The sequence below is a fragment of the Sylvia atricapilla genome, chromosome 4, assembly GCF_009819655.1.
Source record: "Sylvia atricapilla isolate bSylAtr1 chromosome 4, bSylAtr1.pri, whole genome shotgun sequence".
NCBI lineage: Eukaryota > Metazoa > Chordata > Aves > Passeriformes > Sylviidae > Sylvia > Sylvia atricapilla.
This window is the reverse complement of record NC_089143.1, coordinates 28789593-28811911: the sequence shown is the minus strand read 5'-3', so window position 1 is coordinate 28811911 and position 22319 is coordinate 28789593. Positions and strand designations below refer to the sequence as shown.

Below are 22319 nucleotides of genomic sequence, written 5' to 3'. Positions count from 1 at the left end.
TATTGTTTTATAATGAAATATCAAGCATAGGTAATGTGATGGGCCAACAAAAGGATGCAAAGTTTATCCCCCTAGAATCTGTCACACATTAAAGCTTTCACTAAAGTTCAGGAACAGAATCCAATGCCCTTTCACATGGACATGAGGACAGCAATGAATGGACTTGTACAGGCTAGTGAAAACTAGAGTCGCATTTTCAGAATGGGGGTGGGAGTGTGCTAATAAAAAGGAGTCACATGGCATACCTTTTATCAAGTTTATATTGTTATTTGATTGGATATTGTGACTGCAGTGTGAGAATGGGGAAAGCAAAAATTGACTTTTAATTAATTCCTTTCCAAGGAGAAGACAACAAAATCTGCTTTAACTATGAGCTACCTCATTGAACAAGATTAATGTCAAAGTTTGGATCAAATCTGTTTGTATTTTCCAGGCCCTCCCTTCTCCTGCTGTCTTAACACACAGAGCATGTACTCTGTTTCTTTACAAACCAGGATGACTTCACACTCTTTGTCTGCTGAAGGGAATGTATGAAGAATATGTAAGAGTATGAAGTCTGCACTAAAAAAAAGTCAGAATCTGCTGATATTTTAAAAAAGTGAATAACATGTGGTTATTTTTCAGTTACTACAGAAAAACTCCAAGAATATTGAACTTATTTTTTATTTGATGCCTTAATAAATAAATGAATAGTTCATATATATACATGATCATGGGACTAGAAGAACCATTGTGAAGAAAAAAAAATTATCATGTTTCTGCTACTTTATATGACTGCTTGCAAAACTTCTCTTATGGTACTTACATAATGACTAAAAGGTGGACCTTGTCCTGGACAATTAGTAATAAAATAAAGAAGGCAGGAAAAGGGTGTTAAAATAGAGTAGAAGATACAAACTTCACGACTCTAGAGAAAAAGCCATGAGCTATTTAGTTGCAAAAGCAAATAGGTTTCAGATAAAGTTCTAAGATTTGTGAAGACGAAACAATGCAGAAGAACCAGTTTAGAAGAAAGGAAAGGATAGAAGAAGAATGAAATACACTTACTTTTGCTTTTTGGATATTTTTTGTTTTGATTTCCTCTAGTTGCTTTCTTTCCTTTGGAGGCTTATAGATGCTTGGAGGAACCTATATTAAAAGACAAAAATCTCTAGCATATGGGATATAAAACATTCCAAGTGACACATTCTTGCAGGCAAAAAAAGCTCATTCACTTTTACCACAGAACAGAAGCAGTTTGTTTGGGTTTTTTTTAAAATGTTGATTCTTTTCTATTAGTGTCACTCTAGAAAGACAGCGACAGATTCCAATTAGTTGGAACTACCTAGCTTTTCAGTTCTGTTCAATATAACATAACCCCTGGTCAAAAGACCAGAAAGAAAGACAAATTTGGAACTAGTACAAGAAAGGCTAAAGTGATAATAAATCCTACAGGCCCTATCAAAGGGAGAAAAATGTTTCCAGAATGGGAACGGTTCTGTTTGGTATTTCATAACCTTCACTTTCAGATCAACAACAGCCAGATAGAGCAGCTGAATAAAGTCAAGCTGTGGCACCGTGTGTGGTACCAAAGAAGTTCAGGGAAGAGAAATCCTTTGAATACCAAGAACTTCATTGTAACTGAGGAGGTCTTTGAGCTGAAATGGTGGGGCCCTGAGAACGAAGCTTGATAAAAGCAGCAGATGTTCCACCCATCTGGTCTTCCAAGACTTCAGTGTTTAAACACTGCTGAAAAAAATACACTGGGCAAAAGGGGCCTTTGCTCTGGACCAGGGCTGTCCCAATGTCCTTGTAAGGGAAAACCATTGGAAGTGTGGATTAAATATTTGGGTGGTAAAGGACTCAGAGGGTCCTTCTAGCATTAGTCAAAGATCTGGGAAAGCAATCATATGTCAGCTAAAATGACCAGGACATGACTGGCTGTCAGTTGGATCAGCAGGACACTAGGGACTTGAGGTTGATTTCTGTATTTGCTTGAGCAATAAATTTATCCCAGAGTAAGCCCTGAAAAAAGACTGGCTGTCTCCTTCCTATGTGGGTGAGATAGTCTGACAGTTTACTGGACATCTGCCTAAATATTTATCTTGCTAAAAATCTGCTAGATCAATTAGAAGTTACAGACCTAACACAAGAATTAACGGGGAAATATATATTCTGTCTTGTACTGGAGGTCAGGGAACATAGGAATCCCATCTAGCTTTATTGGACTATATAATTACAGAATCACTAGGTTGGAAGAGACCTTTGAGATTGAGTCCAACCCATGCCCTAACACCTCAACTAAGCCATGGCACCGAGTGCCACATCCAAGTCTTTTTTTAAACACATCCAGGGAGATGGATGGAGGACTGATGGAGGACTCCACCACCTCCCCAGGCAGATCATTCCAGTACTTTATCACACTTTCTGTAAATTTTTTTTTCCTAGTATCCAACCTATATTTCCCTTGGTGCAGCTTTAGACTGTGTCCTCTTGTTCTGTCAGTTGCTGCCTGGAGAAAGAGACCAACCCCCAGCTGACCACAGCCACCCTTCAGGGAGTTGTAGAGTGATAAGGTCACCTCTGAGTCTCCTTTTCTCCAGGCTGAACAACCCCAGCTCCCTCAGTTGTTCCTCTCAGGGTCTGTGTTCCAAGCCCCTCACCAGTCTTGCTGCCCTCCTCTGGATGCACTCAGGCATCTCAGTGTCCTTCCTAAACTGAGGGGACCAGAACTGGACACAGCACTCGAGGTGTGGTCTCACCAGTGCCCAGTACAGGGGGAGAATGACCTCCCTGCTCCTGCTGGCCACACCATTCCTGATCCAGGCCAGGAGCCATTGGCCTTCTTGGCCACCAGGTGCTCCATTACCTTACCAGGAACTGAAGTCAGGCTAACTGGCCTATAATTATCAGAAACCTCCTTCCCACCCTTTTTGTGAATAGGATTCTCGTCACAAGCTCATCTGCCAGCTCCCTCTTCACCCTGGGATGGATCCCATCTGGGCCCACAGATCTATAAACATCCAAGCAGCTCAGCAGTTTTTTCTGACTGCCTCCTCCTGGATTACAGGGGGACCATTCTGTTCCCTGACACCATCTACCAACCCAGAACTATACTTTCAAAAAATCATGCATCTGATGGACTTCATACTGCCTTTGCTATGTGACATCTTTCTCTACAGGTAAAAGAAATGCACAAGCAGAAGCAGCTAGATATTAAATGTATTGGTGAGACTGCTCAAGTATTTTTGTGAGCTCTTAAAGTGAAGCAGCAGTGAAAGTATTTCTCAGAAGCATCTAAGATTTTCTATTTTGCTTTTATGGATAGAGAAATGAAAGCCTGGAGGATTTGCAAAGGGTTCCACAGGCAGTGACTATCAGTTTATTTCACTCTTCTTCCTACTCACGTTACCTGCAAACTGCACTGATCTGCTAGAGTAAGCTGAAAAGCTGTTCTCAAAGTGCCATGCTTATTCCAAGTAATTGAAGGAGAAAACTTTTCCATCAGCTATTTCAAAAACATTCTTTGCCTTGTGATTTTAGTTGTCCCATGGGGATGAGCACCAAGCAGATAGACAGACTGACAATACAGCAATTACCCAATTGTTGGAAGAGGATAAAAAGTCACTATAAATAAACTGTAAATTACAGCAACAGAGATCAAAAAAGGCCAAACTGTACTTACTTAATCCAAACGTGAAAAAGGGGCTTGGGAATAAGAGACACCAACTTTGCTTTCCCTCCCCAGGCAGTGGTAAGCCTCACATAGCTGTGTGGCATCCTTTAACCGGAGGATTATTTAGGGAGTAGGAATAAAAAATGAATAATCACTTTGAACTTTGGTGCTCATCACTCTTATATTTTTTTAAGTTACTGTCATAAGATGGACAAGGGAAAGCTCATGCAATGCTATTGTATTATGAATTTCTATTTTTATAGATAAGATCACAAATATATTGCTGGGATTGTATATTTGCAGACAAAATCCTCTGTACTGGCTAAATGATTTCACCCATTTAATTATTTTAATCAATCAGCAACTTCACTCATGAAGCTGAAATAATAGAAAAAATATCTAAAAATACATTATATTTGGCTGAATAGTGTTACAATAACATCCCAGTGCAGCCTTTTATATATATATATATATATATGGTTTACAGAAAATTTAGAAATAAAATAATTGCATAATCTTATTTTAGTATAGTGCTGATATTAAAAGAATGGATTTTGCTACTCTAGGCCAGGATATGCAACAAAGTTGAATTTGTCTAAATAATTTTGCATGTTATCAGGTTTATGCACCTGTCTCCATTTGTTTTCTTTGCTAACCTCAAGCTAAAGCACTCATTTTTCCTTGTAGAATCGTATTTATTAATGTGTGCATGCATATGGGCATGCTTGTGTCTGCATCCATGTGCATGTGTGCTAAGGCCAGTGGAGACAAATTTATAACCTTTAGACCAAATATTTGGAGTGAATTGTTTTATTATTAAATCTCAACATTAAAATGCTTTTCCTTTTTACTTAGTGTCCCCCCTTTTTTGATGAATGTTTAAGATGATGAATGATTATCCTGAGCTTCTAGGCTTAGGTTACTCCAAGGCCAGTTACTTTCCAAGGCCAGTGAGGAATCCTATTCATTATAGGTCACTAAGACAACTACCCTGCCTTCTGCAATAACCCACAGCCCAGCCCTCCTCTGGGAAGGGAGTGTGTGCTCTGCATGCAGGACAGCAGTGCCATCCCAGCTCCTGACCCAACGTACGTGGTGCATCTCATTTTACTTGCAAAGAAATGCCTGGAATAAAATAATGCTAGAAAGCAATACCTAAAATAACAATCCTGTTAATCAGAATGAACTAATTGCACAGGGTTGCAAAAACCTGTTGCTCAAATTGCCTCCACATAGTTCTGTACAGCTGTTCCAATGTGGAGCAGTAACTGTGGGTAGTGACTACAATAGTCCCCGCTGATAAACCATGTGACAAGTTGACAGGTACATGAGAACCATGAGTTAAAAAGGAGTATGTCATAAAATGAACACTTTTGTGAGAAAATGGATGAGACCATTTTTACAGCAGATTATGGGATGTAATGCAGAAGAGCTTTATTTCTCTGTGTTCCTCTGAATTATAGACAACCCTCCACCAGACAGGAGCAACACCTGTGGCTGGCTCTCACCTTACTGACCCTTTCCTGCCATGTGAGCTGTGTTTTCAGTCTCTGTGCATTTCAGGATGTAAATTGGTGATATTAGTAACCATGTGGCAAAGTAAGGTGAATCTTAATTTGCTGAGAGAGGTATACAGAAATGAGTAGAAGGTATGTCACTACTACACTAATGGCTTTAGAGTCACACAAACTTTAAATTTGCAAACCTGGCCAGAATGTAAACCAAATTTAGTATAGTCCAAACACACAAACGAACTTCACTAAATGCATCTGCATTAAAGCAAATTTATTCTAAGAGGGGCTGCACAGCATAAAGTTCTAAAGTGACAGCAACATGACTCATTCCTATACTGATTAAGTAGTTATTAAATGCAGTTTTTCAGAGCCTGGTATTAAGCTGTTTCTATGTAAAATCCCATTAACTGTATAACACACTGCCATTAAATTGCTCTGCCATCCTAAGATGTAAATGGTTTCTAAGAGCATTCAACACATGTATTATTTAAAACCTGAAGTGCTAATACAAGATGGCAGATAATGCCCAAATCTATGACTTCTAAGCCCACTTCCCATGGCATTTAAATACAGATGATTTTGCAGTCTTTATTAAGTTAGTCATAGTAGCTTGATCCCAGATCCTGTTTGCTTTACAGTGAGATAACTGTGGATCTCTGATTTGTACCAGTGTAACTAAATCACAATCTGAGATAATAAATAAAATAACTTAGCATTTAAAAGACAAATCTAGTCTAATTTTTACATGAAGCATGTTCATTTTTACATGAGCAATGAAGTTAGACTGAAAGCCTTAATTTTAGAGATTCAGCATTAAGACAAATAAAAATAAAATTTCACCTTCAAGGAGGAGTTGCAAACCTAGAGGCCATATAATTTCCAGTGGAACTGCTTCACCATTTATTTTAATGAGAATTCATTTACAAAAACCCCTAAATTTCTGAAACATTTTCATTTGATTGTCCTTTTTTTTACCCCCTTCAGTGCATTATCCAAAGCAAACATCTTACAAAGCCAAGGGCAATCAGAAACGTTCACATCAATGCTGTCACAAATTAATACCCATTTTGTAGTTCTACTTCTGAAAGTCAAAGAAGGACTGCAGGAACCAAATTTTTCCCTTTTCTCTGGCTGGATTATTAATCACTTACAGAACGCTCACCAAAATGAAAAAAATTAGTTTGTTGTTTTTTTAAGAAATCTAACCTTTAATACATAGATAATTGCCAAAGTTCTTTTCAATCTGTCAAAGGTTGTAGATTTTTATGTAATTGCTTTAAAGAGATTATTAACTCCCAAGATTTTGTGCACAAGAAATTTATCATCTTTCAAAAAATAAACCAACTTACAGGTTGTCTTTTTGGCAGTACTGGCAGAGGTGCTGGTGAAGGTGGAGGAATGGCACGTGGCTTGGGTACAGTCAAATTAAATTCCTTTGGCTGAGTGACTCTTGAAGTCTTGACAGTGGTGGTGTGATTGCTTAATTTTTCTGCGAGCTTTTCAATCAGTTGCTGCACTTTTGGCTGCCACCTTCAAATAAACCCAGATTTTTCAATTTTATTATGTTTTTCTTTTTCATACAAATAGTATATGAGGTTGGCGTTGGTGCAAGTTCTGTTATGCTTTCTGCCATTCAATTTTAATAAAACTGACAAATGAATCTGTACGCAGGATTTAGCTACACTGTATTATTTCACCTCTTAATAGATGCTTCCCCCAGATTACTAATGGTGAAATAGCCACAGTTTGTATGGAATAAGCAACTACCTGGCCAGTGGATATTGTGGCAGGACCAGATTAGGAGTCAGAAAAGCAGCTGCCATAGGCTAATTACACACTTAACATACTTAGATGAAGAGACTATGAACAGTGGTCTGAGTGTTGCCACATGTACCAACAGAGCACATGCAGATCTATCTTAAACAGTTCTAAGAGAAAAAATAGAAAGGTTCAAAGAACTTGGTGAATTATCAAATGAACCCTCAGTGACCACTGGGGCAGCCAAGAAGATTTTGATTTTGGTGGGTTTGGGTTTGTATCAAGGTTCAGACTTCTTATACAGATTGACAGGAAGATGCAGATTAAAGGTAAAACACAAACAGGATATCACAGTCTAGTTACAGTGACAGCTTCATGCCAGTTATTATTCTTACATATATGTTATATCCTCATACATCACACACGCAGTGGAACTTTCCCAGAACTTAAAAAGCAGATGACAGTGCAAACTTACAGTAAGTTGTTTATATGACTGTTACCTTAGGTAGTACTGTCATTACAGGGTGAGGCTTCCAAGTAACAAAGCTCTACTAAAATAAGTAAGACTATTTATATTAACCTCACTGATATCAGAAAGAGGAACACAAAGACACATTTAAAACAATTTCAGCTACTGAACCTACCAAATTAATCACTGCATCCTCAGACTCCAAAGGATGTTTCAAACCCAGTAACCAAATCTGGTCTTTAACATTCCTGTATAACTTGCCACTTCCAGGCAAAACGTGGGTTCATTACACTAAGTATAACTGACTGTGAAGGACAGCACAAATAAACTTGGTGCTAATGAAGCAAGCAGTGGTCTAAGCCTCAGCCTGAATGAAAGAGTATGTGCAAGAACTGTATGGGTATGGATTTATATCTCCCTATCTCCGTCTGTATTTTTATACTATTCCAACCATTTTTTATAAGTAGAATCACTACAATGGAATATTTTGAGTCAAATCCTAACTTCAGATATATCCCTGTGGTCCCTGTAGAACTCAGCAGAATTCAAAATAGTGCAAGCCAAATCTATGTCATATATTTGCTAAAGTGCTAATAAAATCCTACACAGTGTGAAAGGATTAATTCTAGGGACTTTGATATGACAGAACCAGATGCAAAACTCCTTTTCACCTGATATAGTTTGTAGCATGTTTTTGTCTGACATTGTTTGCCATCCTCTGGGTTAATGTGTGACTGCAGCCACATTGGTGTAATTTATCTGCTCTGGGTAAAAAATGAGAGTAAAAAGTGACCCAGTAGGCTGCAGAGCTACTATTTCTCCACATGAAAATGTTCCATTTTGGCAAGGGTACAGCTGCTACCATATCACCACCTAACCAATGAGTGGATGCACCTCAGAGCATTTAAGCTGCTAAATGGTGCTGTAACTGTGTAAATAAATAATAACTTCAAAAGAATTGCTTATATGCTTATCTGATTTGCTCAGAAGGGATTTTATGACCATCAGTATAAACAAATCTGTGCATAAAACCAAAATCAGGGAAGCCAAACATTTTTTCAAATATTTAATGTTATACAGATATTGAAGTGACTGATGAGGCATGACTCTATGGATAATTTGAACCTTCTATTTTACATTTTTTCAGAGTAGGATGTTTTACCTGTTCAGGGGCATCAGAGAGCAAATGTACAACAGCTGTGAAAGGACTTTTCTGGGAGAGAACCTTGCCTCTAGGTAAGGCAGAGGGATTGCTAAAGACTTACATAGACAAGAAGGGTTGTGAGTGACTTCAACAGGAGAAACACTTTAACAAAAACATGAGCTTTCAGGGGAAGCTTTCCCCAGCTTTTAAAGTTTGAGGTGGCCAGAGGCTACTTAAATACTACTTACCTTAGCAGTGGATCAATCCAGTTCTCTTTTACATACTCTGAATCATAGAAGTGACTCCATTCATCTTTTATCCATGTGTTCAGATACAAGTCATTGAAGAAGAACCTAAGAAACTAATAGTAAGTGGTTTATTTTAAATATGAATGTTGGAGACATGGTATACATAAGACTACAATAAGATAGTTACTTTTTCCACAAATACCACTAAAGAATTTGCTTCTATTTGACCTTGTAATTACAAACATAGATTATCAGTATCTTTAAGTTCTTATTAGCTGGTGGACAGTCCCAGGTCTTTTACCTCTACTTCCTGAAACACTAATAGATATTAAATATTTTTTTGTGGCAAAACAAAAAATAAACTAGAGGCTAAAACATAGAGACATGTTGATTTATGTTTCCTCTGCTTCAAACATTGTGAAGCAAAGGTTTTATTCAAAATTAGTTACTGCTGGAATACACTGATTTTAGTGTAATTTTACAACAGAGTTCCAAAGTCTAAGATACCCAAGGTGGACTTCTGATTATCTATAACTGGAAGGCCCATGAAGCCCAGAAATATGTCAGGCCTGGCACTGCACCTGAACAACTTAAATTCTTTTCTTTTATTGACATATAATTATTAGCATCTTCCCATTAAAAGAAAATACTGCAGTTTGGCACACTTGTACATTTTAGGGGTCTACATGCTGGAGTAATAACAACTAACATTTGAACTTTTGTTTGCCACTCCAGTTCACCAGAAGGTCAAAAGCCTTTCTTTAAATCTTGAAGTATTCAAATAGCTTTCTGAAATACTCTTGAAAAATGGCACTCAGATTCAGCCTGTGTCATTTACAGCAATATCAAATCCAAACCTGAACCTTAGCTCTTCCATTAAAATTCTTGGAAATCAAAGTACAAACATGACGCTGAAATAATCACAGTAAAAGAAAAAAGGTCCACTAAATAATTTTGACATTACTAGACATACTGGAAAGCAGTGCACTGTCAATTTGAGAAGCTTCAAATGGAGACTTGCAGACCTTATTAGATTAGACTTGGCATCAGCCACATCTTAAATTGTTTTACACAGAGCCATAGAGTTCTTTGTATTGAGTTTTTAGTTCTACAGAAATACCAAGCTTCTTAATTCAAATGCAGTGCTAGGCTCAAGGTGCCTCAGAACTTTGTGAATAATTCAGGTTTGACTCAAGGTGTTTGCTGCAGATACTCAGCAGATCTAGAAAACCTGCTACTTAGAATCTAGAGTCTTCATGTGACCATTTCCAAGGAATTAACCTTTAAATTTAGCTGTATTTTAATCTATTGTGCTTTTGGTTGTCAAAAGACTGATCAGCATTAAAGGAGTATTACCCCCTTTGATTTCCATTCTTCTAGAATTCTAGTCTAGAAACTTCCACTGCTCCTTAAATTTAAAGTGTCAGCTTATCAACACACCATCTAAAGGAAGTTTTTTCATCCCTAAAAGCTTGATTATAAACTAAGTACTGAATTGTTAGTAAGTCAGGGTTTTTGATGCTTCCAGATTCTATGGCATTTAATAAGCATACATCCCATTGGTCTAGAAACTCATTCATTGTCCCTACAGACGATCTTACACTGTAGCACATGCATATTGGATTAAATTCATCACTTAGCAGTAACTCGTACTTCTGCTATGTGCAAATACAACATCAAAATGTTGCAGCAGCCCTCTTGTTAGAGGATAGAAACAAGCCAAGGCACAGACTACTGGTTTATCACAGCATGAAAAGGGTCCTGATTTATTCCTCTTTACAGCTCAGCCATCCTGACTCCAACCATTCACTGACTCTGGCTGCAGCAAGCTCCTGCTGTAGGTTTACCTTGCAGCCTCTGACTCCATGTATTAGTTGGCAGACTCTGAATGCAGGCTTTTACCCAGCTAGACTGTGACTGCAAGTTCCAAAAACAGGCTCTAACTGCACACTCAGACTGGCCTCACAGCAGTAAATCCCTGTCACCAGAATCCTTCTTCCTCATGATCCTCTTGTTTCTTCCTCCTTAAGGTTCTGATTCCTTCATGACCCTCCCTTTTATCACACTTATCTTTATTGGTTATAGCTGTGTCTCATCAGGGGCAAGGCTGTATTGGGTAACTAACATGGCTGTTACTTATCACGGGCAAGGTCACTAGTATTCCCTTCTCCTGTATCAAAAGTCTAGAATGAATTCATACCTTCCACCAGAAAGGATGCATGGTATTTACACTATTTCTACCAGTTGTAACAAAATTGTATATCCAGTTACCCCAGCAGTTGGTGTGTTTACAGTGAACATATCCCCTATGACAGCACTAATGTTATGGGAAACCCTGACTATACATGAATTTATAAAAATCTGTGTAGATGAGTGTGTATACAGGGATTATAATATATTATTGATCATGAGCTGATACACTTAAAATAAGACCCCGATGTTTGAGCTGGTTTCAAATTTCTAGGTATTCAGAGAGCTCACAGAACGAAATACTGCAGGTGGTGACTTTTAAATATTCCAGATATTTTTTTCACTAGCTTCCCTCTCTGTGTCCTCTTCTACAGCCTAGTCCATCTTTGGAGGCTTCAGTCATTTGTCCACTACAGTGCCACGTGAAACTACACCTCTGAATTGTTGTTTCAGTTCTCGCTGACTCTGCCTCCTAAATATTTGCTGTAACTCTTTTTCACAAAGCAACTTGACTAACTCTTCAAGGCAGATGAAACAATAATAAAGGCACACAGTGATTTCTAACTGTCGTATTTAACAGCTGGCTGTTACAGCTTGAGGCTTCCTACAGCAGCACTAGTCCTGTACTGGTTACTAACATTCCCCCTATATTAAAACAAATAGGTAATTATGTGATTGATAAATGCTATTATGTACTCCTGAGGTATAGAGAAGGGTTAACTGTGTAATCAGGTATCAACACTGGGATATATAATTTTGTACAGTTTTTGTCACAGTCCCCAAGAAATGCTACAGTAAGGATATGCCACAATATGCATCATACTAAAGAATACTTGGAGCACAGCCCTGGAATGGTCATCCAGGCACTGCAGGGATTGCAAATGGCAATGTAGGATGACTGGACATCATTTCTGAACAGAGTGTGCCTGAGCCACAGTCCACAATCTTAGTTTTGATAATCCCTATCACAGATGGTGATAAGGCAACAGAAATTTTTCTGTTTTGTGAACTGAATTGCTAGGAAAAAATCCCTAATATTTCTGTTGTCTTTGGCCACATGTGACAAAGGTGGAAACCCCAATATCAGTAGTCGTCGTTTTTACAGCAGGAGAATGGGGCTTCTCTCAGATTTCTGTTTTGATGTTAGAAAGCTATGTCTCCTTAGCAAAGTCACTTGTAGTCATTTTAGTAACAGCATTATTCTGCTTACTTCTCTGTCTTGAACATTCCAAAACTTTCACTACTCAGACAGCATGATAATGAAGATCCATTTCCCTTCTGGAAGTGATGGAATTACACCAGCAATTAATTGTACCTGTGGTTATATTTTAATGTATACTCTGGCTGTAGTAAAACAAGTGTGTATAATTGAAGACTGTTTTGTAATGCATTTTTACAGGTGGGCTGAATTAATACCTTACTTCTGAGAATTTGAACTTAATATTCTTAACACACTTTTACACACTGGGATCACAAGATTTCTAGAAAGCAAATTAAAAAATGGGGAATTTCCTCATCTGGTGTTATCTTTACATCCATGTAGGCATTTGCAGAGTTGAAATGCTTACATTCACAATATAAGCTTGTTTCACAACAGTATGTTGTGTTTCTCCATATAGATCAGCCACTGCCTGAAAACATTATTGACCTAACTTGGACTGGTTTTACCCACCATCCACCATGAGGTTGATCATGCCCTACTATTCCTACCTCATCTTAAATTCTATAACAATGCCCAGTTCTTATGGAGTGATATTCCTTTGATGATCTCAGAAGTTCTTTAGAACTGCTTTTAGAAGCAATCAGAACACAAAACAGAACAAACAGGTTCTTAACTGCTAGAAAGAAAACACTATGTATTTCGTATTTTTACAAGACAATTCAGTAATTACAAAGCTGTTTACTTCAACTTTTTATTTCAACAGTGTATTTCTCTAACACACAAACCCTTAAATTTTAAAATAAATATAGAAGAATAACACATAGAATAATAGAATACAAAAACAGATTTGAGCCAGCAATGCATGCCTGATTTATTAAAATGATAATCACACTAAAGTTACAAGAAGGGTTTTTATCCTATGTTCTGTAATTATCTCATTATAAAAAATTTGTATGCATTCTTAATATTCCAGAATGAGAGCCTGTGATTTTCTGTTCAAGCAGATCAATGTGTGTGAGGTAGCATTGTTATTATGCCTAAATTAAAATATTTGAACATTCATCAAACATAGGGAAACACTGTGACTTTGAGCTGAATGGATTCCATCATACAGGTCTTTAAGAGAAAGGTCTTAAATTTCCCACATGTCGACATCATTCACCTGAAGACTATTCATTTGAGTGAGGTTTATTTGCATGATGAAGAAAATTCCACTCAGCCTGTGATGTGCTAAATTTATTTTTTTAGTAAAGTAAATCTGTCCTATGTAAATATATGTGAATATTTTTTCAGTGTCTTTACTGAACTCAGACACAATAGTTATCAGGCAAAATCTGGAGGTCAGTATCCTGAAGGAGGATCCCAAATTTCTGATAACTTTTGTTGCTAAGGCAGCAGATCTGCCTTCTGCTCTTTTGTCTCTGTTGCTGGGGGGACAAAATGCTGCTTCTAAATCCTCTGCTGCAGGTGCATTAATTTAATCTAGCATCACTTTGGAAACAAAGAAACTGTTCTAATGGAACAGAAGAAAATCTAGGTACCATGGTGATGAGGATCTGGTAAGATACTTAAGCAAACCAAGTCACACCTGCTACAATGATAGCAGGTGCACGGCATTGGAATATGCAGCACTTGTCTATGAGAAAAGAGTTATTCCAGGCAAGGAAGGAGACATCTAAACCAGAACATCAGGGCATTGATGCTTAAGCCATATAAAGCTAAATGAATGGAATCAACAAGATATAATTGGCATGATGTGGGAAAATTGTGTTGCTAGCTGAATGAGCTCAAGATGCATCCAATCCAGTAGCTCGTGTCTAAGATGTTTACGAAAGAAAGGGCTGGGAGAGCATTTTAGAGTGATTTGTCTGTCTACCAGATTATGATAATTCTTCCAGCCACTCCTCTGTTCTTTCTAACTGTTAATGAAATATATATTTTTTGTCTCTGAATGGAATTAATAATAAGCATTTCACAGTAAGTCCATCTAAAACCAGACAACTTAACCTACTCTGTCCCTACATATTGCAAAGCAACTCTAATTAAAGAGACACTGGCATGCACATGAACATTCAAAGTAATCACTATAAGGATAAACCTTAGCCTTTTGAGTATTAATTATTAAAATTTGCCTATCTCTTTAATTCCATCTTTGTTATTCAAACAGTGTGTTTGGACTATGCTTTGAAACATCTGGATAATCAACAGTTGCAGATGCTGTGTCACCAGTGATTTAATTTTTGGCCCATTTTCCTGAGAAAACAGGGCTTATGAGAAAGCACTGCTGCTCAGTTTAGCCCTCTGCTCCACTGTACAACATAGCTTTTTAAGATAATTAGCACTTTCATTTTGAAAGAGAAGCAGAAGATAATTATATTTCTGCAGTTACAATGAAAAATAGCAAACAAATAGTGGAGCAAACCCCAAATTCATTACTCCAGAATTTTGTTGTCCCAGTTTTTATTTGGCAGCACTGGTTTAGTCAGTTGCCTGTTGTACTGGGGCTATCGGTATATGCATAGCTCCAAGCCAGCCAGTGTTTTTTGGGAAGGAGAAAAAGTGATGGAAGCACAGTAGGCTTGATAATGAAAGTGGCAGTGGATTGTTCAGGGGAAAGAAGAACACTAAACATCAGGAACTGCAAGTATCAATAGATTTATTGCATATGGAAAAAATATCTCCTGTCAAAAGTCAGAGAAAGAATGTGGGCAGAGGCAAGAGTGAGCATGCAGCTTAGAGGGACAATTGTAAATGTTATCAACTGTAAATTATGTGATTATTTGACCTTCTCAGATTATACGAAATAGATTTTAAATTGATCTTTGACTGAGTATAAGTATCACCCTGTAAGTAAAGAAATTGAAGGATTTGTTGATAACAAAATACTAACTTAATTTTGAATTTGAACAGAAGAAAATAGTACTTTCTCCATTTAATTTATTCTCAAAGTTGTGAAAAGCCATCTGATTAATCACATACAATGAACAGGTAATTATTTTTAATATGTCTTGTGCTTTGATTACCTGTTGCATTTTTGCAGTGTCCAAGGATTTCACAATTCTGCTGAAGCGCTGAAGACCAATCTCTTCTAGTTGAAAAGTAGCTAGATAACAGATAACTATCAAAAGATAAATACATTTAAAATGCAGCAGGCAATTCTAATAAACCTATACCCTATACTCAACATACTCTGTGATTTAGACTGTTACCTTAATTTTAAATAGTTTTGATAGTGAGTTTTTCAACATACTCTGGTTTTAAAGTTTTCAGAGGACTGCTCTTACTCTTCTGTTACAAATTCATAGTTTATTATACATACAACATTATAGATCACAAAAATTTAAACATAAACCCTATTATTTCTAGTATTTATTTTGCTTTTTTTTCCCAAAGTGACCATATTGCCTAAAATGTTGTAACCTTTGTTTTTATTCTGTATTGGAATAAAATCAAGTTTTTAAATTGTGACATTTCAAACCTGAATCTTGCACCCTCTATGGCAAGTTCGCAGTTCAATGATCTTAGAGGTCTGTTCCAACCTAAATGATTTATGATTCTATTCTATGATACAGGAAGAGGCACAGTCAGTACTGTGAAATTTTAGTGGACCTGTAAAGTTCATGGGCTCCTGTATCAGCTTTCATTTGTCCCCACTCACTTTGATCAATCAGGCTTCACTTACAGTGCAGTGTTTTAGCTGCCACCAAATTGTAATGGTAAAATCAGGAAATTCTGGCCAATGTGCTGCAGCCAACTCAGTGTATCTTTAGTCTTCAATCTCATGTGCTTTAGTACAGCAATGTATTTAATCAGTCTTAGCAGAATATACATTTATCTCCTACAAGCTTTATTAAATTCAAATCTGCTCACACATAGCAACAGCCTTTATAAGCAGCTTTGATCATTTAAGTGTCAATGCAGCTTGGCAAAGGGAATCACAAGCAGCTTAAAAAAATGTAAGCCAATGACCTTAGACTCTCAACTTGTTGATAAAGGAACATTTTCTGTTCCTACCCTCTGCCTATGATTAATGGAGGCTTTTGAGTGGACTGGTCCTGACAATCCAATTATAGCAACACTCAGCTTAAAGGTATAATTTATGTGCCCCAGACAATGAAAAACATGGCTCTGGAGAAATGGAGACAATGAAGCATTACCATTTAGAATAAACTCAATACACTAATAATTTCATCCTTGACAGTTTAGGCTCCCTTTTGTTTGTTGTTTGATTTAGATTTCTGTACTTTTCCAGATTGTGACAGAAGTGACCGGAATCATAGTAAAAATTCAGTAGCTTTTAAAACATAAAATGTAGATATATTTATATCAGATAAGTTTCTTTGCATTTTTTAATTTGAATTAAATTGACTTTTAAATATACCCACAAAGATTCAGAACTCATCTGACTTAGAAAATCAGTGACAGGGGTATTTGTGATTCCAACTTATTTAGGGATTTATTACATCAACCTCAGTATGCGTGTATTAAATAAATAGCATAAAATATTTTTTAAATTATTTTTTTCATGTACTTCTCAATACTGAAATAACTATGGGAGTAGTAACTACCCTAATTAACTGGCTCATACTATCAGATATAGTTGTTCTGGTACAACTATTCTAACAAGTTAGACTAATAAACTGAAATAATAACTAATAAAATGAAAATAATTGACCTCACTCCTGGAGACAGAGGGAAATTTACTTATGTCATTGTGATGGTCAGTAATGAAGAAACCCAAGCATGGACAGAGGCAATTGTGTCTGCATATTGTGACATATTCTGTGTTCTTCAGCACACAGACCCTTGCTACACATTTTTGTAACAGAATGGCTGAGGTACTTGGTTGCATAGAAGAGAATAAAGGGAAATCACTGAAGAACATTTTTTAAAGGGATGGTTAAACTTCCAAGATGCTTCTTCCAGCCACTGATGCTATTTTCCAACTGCATCTTACCTTTCTTACGTAAAATTCCAGTTAACACCTCTAAGATTTCAGACTCAAATGACAATTTCAGGTTTTGGACTTCACATTCATTAGTACATTGGAAAAGGTCCTGTACTTCACATTGCACTAGACACAATGACAGTGCTTTCAATGTAATATAATGCCAAGACCTACAGTAGTAAAATTATATTTTTTAAAATTTTGTGGTAAATACATTTGGTATTGTAAAGAAAACTTACCTATATAGAGATTACGCTCAGAAATTGGGCAGTATCTCCCATCCTGAACATAAAAGGCATTGACGACCACATCCAATATGGATTTATATTCTGTGCATCCTGCTAGTGCATCCAATAAAAATTTTTCTTCTGTCACATTAAGAGTCTATAGAGATACACATTTAATAATGATTAATGTATTCTGGAAAGAAAATAGTTGTGTACAAAAAGTACAATCATTTTGAAGTAACTGGTAAACATGAACAATGAACAGCAGTGCCTTTGGTAGGGCTGCTGCCCTTCTAAGCTATCAAATAGAGGGAGTCCTAGCAAACTAATGGCCCTTGTTAAGTAAAATGCAACTTTCTCCAACGTCAAGTGTTCATTTTACCTGCTGACATAAGCATTGAGTTAAAAGACCTTCATGTGTGAATGTCAGCAGTTGATGCAAAGAAAATCTGAAGTCTCTGAGCTATGAGCAATGATTAACTTAGTAAACGTTATGAGAAGGTTTCAGAAAGATTTTGTTTTCCCTCAGGAAACCTCTTCTTTATGGGTGAAGTCTGTGCTACTTAGGGAGACTAAACTGAGGGGAGAAACTGGACAGAGATTATAGAAAAGCTCTTAACTATGACTGAAACCCAACTTTGGAGAACATGACTAATTTAAGCTAAACCAGTGAGTGCCAGGATTCTTTTTAATGCAGACTGTTTCTTACCCAGCTAATGCTCCTGTTCACTTGTTATGTTCATACAGTATCCCAAGGGAACAGGAGAGTAACATGCTCACTGCCTTCTGGATCCTACCCCATCATCCCTTTAAAAAGTCTGAATGCTCCTCAACTTTACAGAGACTTTCAATCACAAGAAATAATATGAAATATCTCCTACTATATGAGATAAACTTCTAGTATGAACTACCTTTAAACACTGCAATAAAATCTGAGGCCCAGAACAGTTTGTTATTACATGAATTGAAAATGGCCAGCTGAGCTATGACAAAATGACAAACAATAATGATCCTTTGATTTAAGGAGGTTAGACAAGAAAAAAGGCTAAGTGCATCTTCTGAAAACATGTAGTCCACATTTGATGTATAATCTCTCCCAGAGCTCTGAGGTGTAGGAACAACTGAACTGCAATAATATATCAGATGAGAGGTTCACCTTGCCTGGTAGGCTGTTTGCTACCCTCTTGATGGCTTTATTTCCCTAATGTGATTCATTTCTAGTTTATGGGTATTATTAGAGGCTGGTGGATGAAGCCCTGTTTTTTGATAAGTGACACTGTATAGGGCTTTGAGATCAAGCAAACATAAGGCAAAAATTTAAAATTACCATTCTAGTATTTAAATGTAAAAAATAATGCAGAAGAATTCAAAGTGTATTTTCTCAGAGCAAGCATAAATTTTTTTCACTACTCCTGCTCAAAAGCCAGATTTCATTCCTTTTAATTTGTGCATCATCACCAGGAAAAATGAAGAAAGAGACTGAAAAAAATCTTAAAATATTAAAAAAAAAAATTAAAAATATGGAAAGCATGGACTCCCATCTTGCTAAGCACTGAGGATTTTTGTGAGGCACAGTTTATTCCAAATACACCTTTTATGGATTAAGATTTATGTAAGTTTTTCTGTGAAAGTAACAAAGAAAACCCATAAATCAAAGCCTACACTAAATGATGAAATAAATATACACATACATACATATATATATATAAAAATACTTTAAATGAGATCTCTAGGAGTTGACTACAAAAGGCAAAAGCAAACCTAAATAACTGAATGACAAAGTCAGAGAGGACGTGGTTCCAGTAAAAGCAGGATTGTGACATTTTGAATCTAAAACAATTGCTCCCCTTGAGCAAGTGGTGTTATTTATGAAGAAACTGCAGAAAGTAGTAGCTCTGTTAATAAACAGAAAGTTGATCCTAAAGCTGGCCAGGCCGGCTGGAAACAAGCCCAACAGAAACTCTCTCAACTACCTCTGATAGAAAGCTAAAATTTCAGTTGTTTTCAAGATCTTTATTAGATTAGAATCTTTGCATTCATGTTCTGTGTAATTTGATAAAAAGTGCTATGGCTAACTTGTGCTTTTCAAAGGTACTCTGGAGAGGTGGCCAAAAGTAGACAAACAGGTAACAACAGGACACCACTTCTGTCCAGATCATCTCCTGTACAGTGGAGACTACATCATAAAAATGCAATTGCCTGTCTACATTTACTCTGCTTTTACTGCTCTGAGTTAACAACTCAGTCAGAAGTGTTAGGATGAACACAGAAGTTCTTACTCTTGCTTACACCTTGAGCAAGAATGTATATAACCACTACACAGCCTTGAGACAAGCAACAGGGTGACAGGAAGTGCAGCCTGGGGACGACTGTGCCCCACAACATCAGTACTGACTGGCAGTTCTGGGGACCACAGGCCAAAATGTCTTGTCATGAAACACAATCAGTTGAATCTGCTTTCATCAGCCACAGAAGGTACTAAATATTCTGTTTCTACATGTAAAAATCGAGAATAGTTGATTCACAGCCTGCAGCTGTATCACCTAAGGAAGTGATCTCATCACTGCTTAACCAAACAAGGCTGGGCAGAAGGAATACTTGGATAAGAAATTGCAAAGGTGAGCCAGTTGTTCGTTAAGCCCTGCAGATAATCTAGTGAATCAAAACCTGATCCAGTGCTTTAAACCAGTTAAGATACTCTCTCAATATAAAGTACATTGTGTCTTCTACAAATTTCATCAAGGATATTTACAGTTTACCTGTATATCAGAAATAATAATGGCTTTGGGAAAGTTATGCACTGGGTAGGTGTAATTTCTAGCACTAATTCATAAATGCATTCGTTTTGTGGGGCTTTGTGCTGTGCTTCATGTCAGTGGGATGTATTTCAGAGTGGGCCAAGTGATCCTGAAATGGTACAGTATGACAGATTGCATGTTTATAGCATCTTTTGTATGATGTTTTCAAACCACTTTACTAGCATTAATTGTATTTAATGACGTTGCTTTTGGCTAATATAATTTTGAAGATGCAGGAACTATGGCATGGAGCAAGTAAGAAATTTGCCCCAGGCAACACACTAAGTCATCAGTGCTAACAAGAATTAATAAACGCTAATTTGTGAGTATTTATTCTGTCCATCAGAGCAACTTTTTACCTTTTTAAATATACTTGAATCACATCTTTCTTTGAAACAATTAGCAGTTAGCTAAGTTTGCAAGTATGTGTGAGTCCTTCAGCACAAGGAAGGCCAGATAATTTATGCCTGAAATAACACATGCAGTGATCATCTTCTGTTCATGGACTATTAAAAATATCAGAAGACAAAACTGATCTTGAACAGACACAAATATCTGACAGTGTTCTCTCTATGGCATTAAATTCTAGCTTTTTCTGGTTACTAAGTGTTTAAGTTACTGTCTGAACTTATTCTGAATGGTCCTGGGAAAAAACATGTGATTCTTGTCTAATTATGTGCTGATTGGTGTTGCCTCCCCCTTTTGGGAAAACCCTAATACCTGTAGCCTGCTTCCATGGACGTATTTTTCCTGCTCTCTGACACACAGCTGTAGCCAGGAATCAGTCACGTTTTCTCAAGGAGAGAAGAGACTGAGTAAGAAGAGCTTTGAACACAAACAACTTCCAGCATGGCTTAGTACAAGAAATAGGATGGAATAAATGGAGAAATATCTGCAAAAGAGAAGCTTTTCCACCGTGGGTGTATCATAATAAGGCTGTTTACAGTGGGACCTGTTTGAAGGGGCCAGAGAGATCAGAAAAGGAGAGAAAGAAAAGCTCTTCTCTTTAGAGAGAAGGAAAGAAATATCAGCTGTGCTCTGTTTAAGACTTCTCAGGCTAAGGGTATAATTTAGGTGAAACAAATATTTTAGAAAGAAGATAATATTTGATGAAAAGATAAAGCTTTCACCTCCTGACAGAACTGTGCAATAGTACGTAGTCAACTTGTCTTCTTCTAGAAAGAACGTGCACATTTTGCAAATACAGTCTGATTAGAGTGCTTCAGTTATCAGTGCTAGTCCTCTCCAAGGGTCTAATCAAAATGCTGTGAAAATGAAAGAAAATTTTTCTACTGACGTCACAGAACCCAGTCTTCTTTCTGTCTGAAGTCAGTGGGAAAAAAACCCTGGGATCTTTGGATACAAGTAGGAAAATATCTTGCTTCTACTATTCACAGCCTATGTGGCAGTCACAACTCAGTATTTTTCATCTTCAGCAGACAATGCTGACCAATGCTTACTAAGAGGTACAGTGACCTTTTTTTCCCTTGTACTTAGTATTAAATCCCAGAATACTGGAGGAAACTCAGATTCTGTCATTTCCATGGAAAGATCCTAATCTGCATTTATGTCAGTAACTAAAAATACAAATTAGAATTCTATAATTTAGTAGGATTTTTTTTCACCAAATCTATCATTCTTGCATTACATTGTCTTCATATTTAAAGCTATGACTTTTGACATTTTGAAGATTTTACTCCCAACTGAGTAAAATCAGTTGAGTGGGCATGTGTGAGAAACAGCTGAACCAGCACAAGTAAGAACTATGAAGAGTTGTGCCAAATCACACCATGTTCTTGTGAAATGGGAAGCTCATAAACAGGCTTATCTTGCTATCAGCATGAGAGGGGATAAAGGAGCAGAAACGTGAATTTGGAGTGGCAGTTCTGGTTTTACAGAAATAAGCTTTTCTGTAGCTGGCATGTATGTAGGAAGGTCAATATGATGAATCTGATCCTGCAACTCTGAAGCAGATAATTCCACTGAAAAGAAAGTGAATTATTTGCATAGAGAAAGACACAAACATTGCATGGTAAGTCCTGTGTTAAAATCTGTCTCTTGTTATCATTGCCAAGGCTTGATTCTAACAGTCACATGGAAGAACAATACCTGGGATGCTTCAGTTAGGTATAAAGTTTAATCTTTCTTCAAAATGAACAGATGCACTCCATTTCTATAAAAGGTCTGACGAAATGATATCCTTATA

At 37.0% G+C, this 22319-nt stretch overlaps 1 protein-coding gene across 1 annotated transcript in view; it reads right to left on the bottom strand.

The window, feature by feature from the left end:
• CFAP99 (cilia and flagella associated protein 99) overlaps positions 1-22319 on the bottom strand; it is a 54908-nt gene that overhangs the window by 23461 nt on the left and 9128 nt on the right. Inside the window, exons 3-7 of the mRNA XM_066317390.1 lie at positions 17328-17472; positions 15164-15258; positions 8789-8901; positions 6519-6699; positions 1048-1128 (exon numbers count right to left, since the gene is read on the bottom strand). Coding sequence (XP_066173487.1) covers positions 1048-1128; positions 6519-6699; positions 8789-8901; positions 15164-15258; positions 17328-17472 — 615 coding nt within the window. The remainder of the gene's footprint in view (positions 1-1047; positions 1129-6518; positions 6700-8788; positions 8902-15163; positions 15259-17327; positions 17473-22319) is intronic.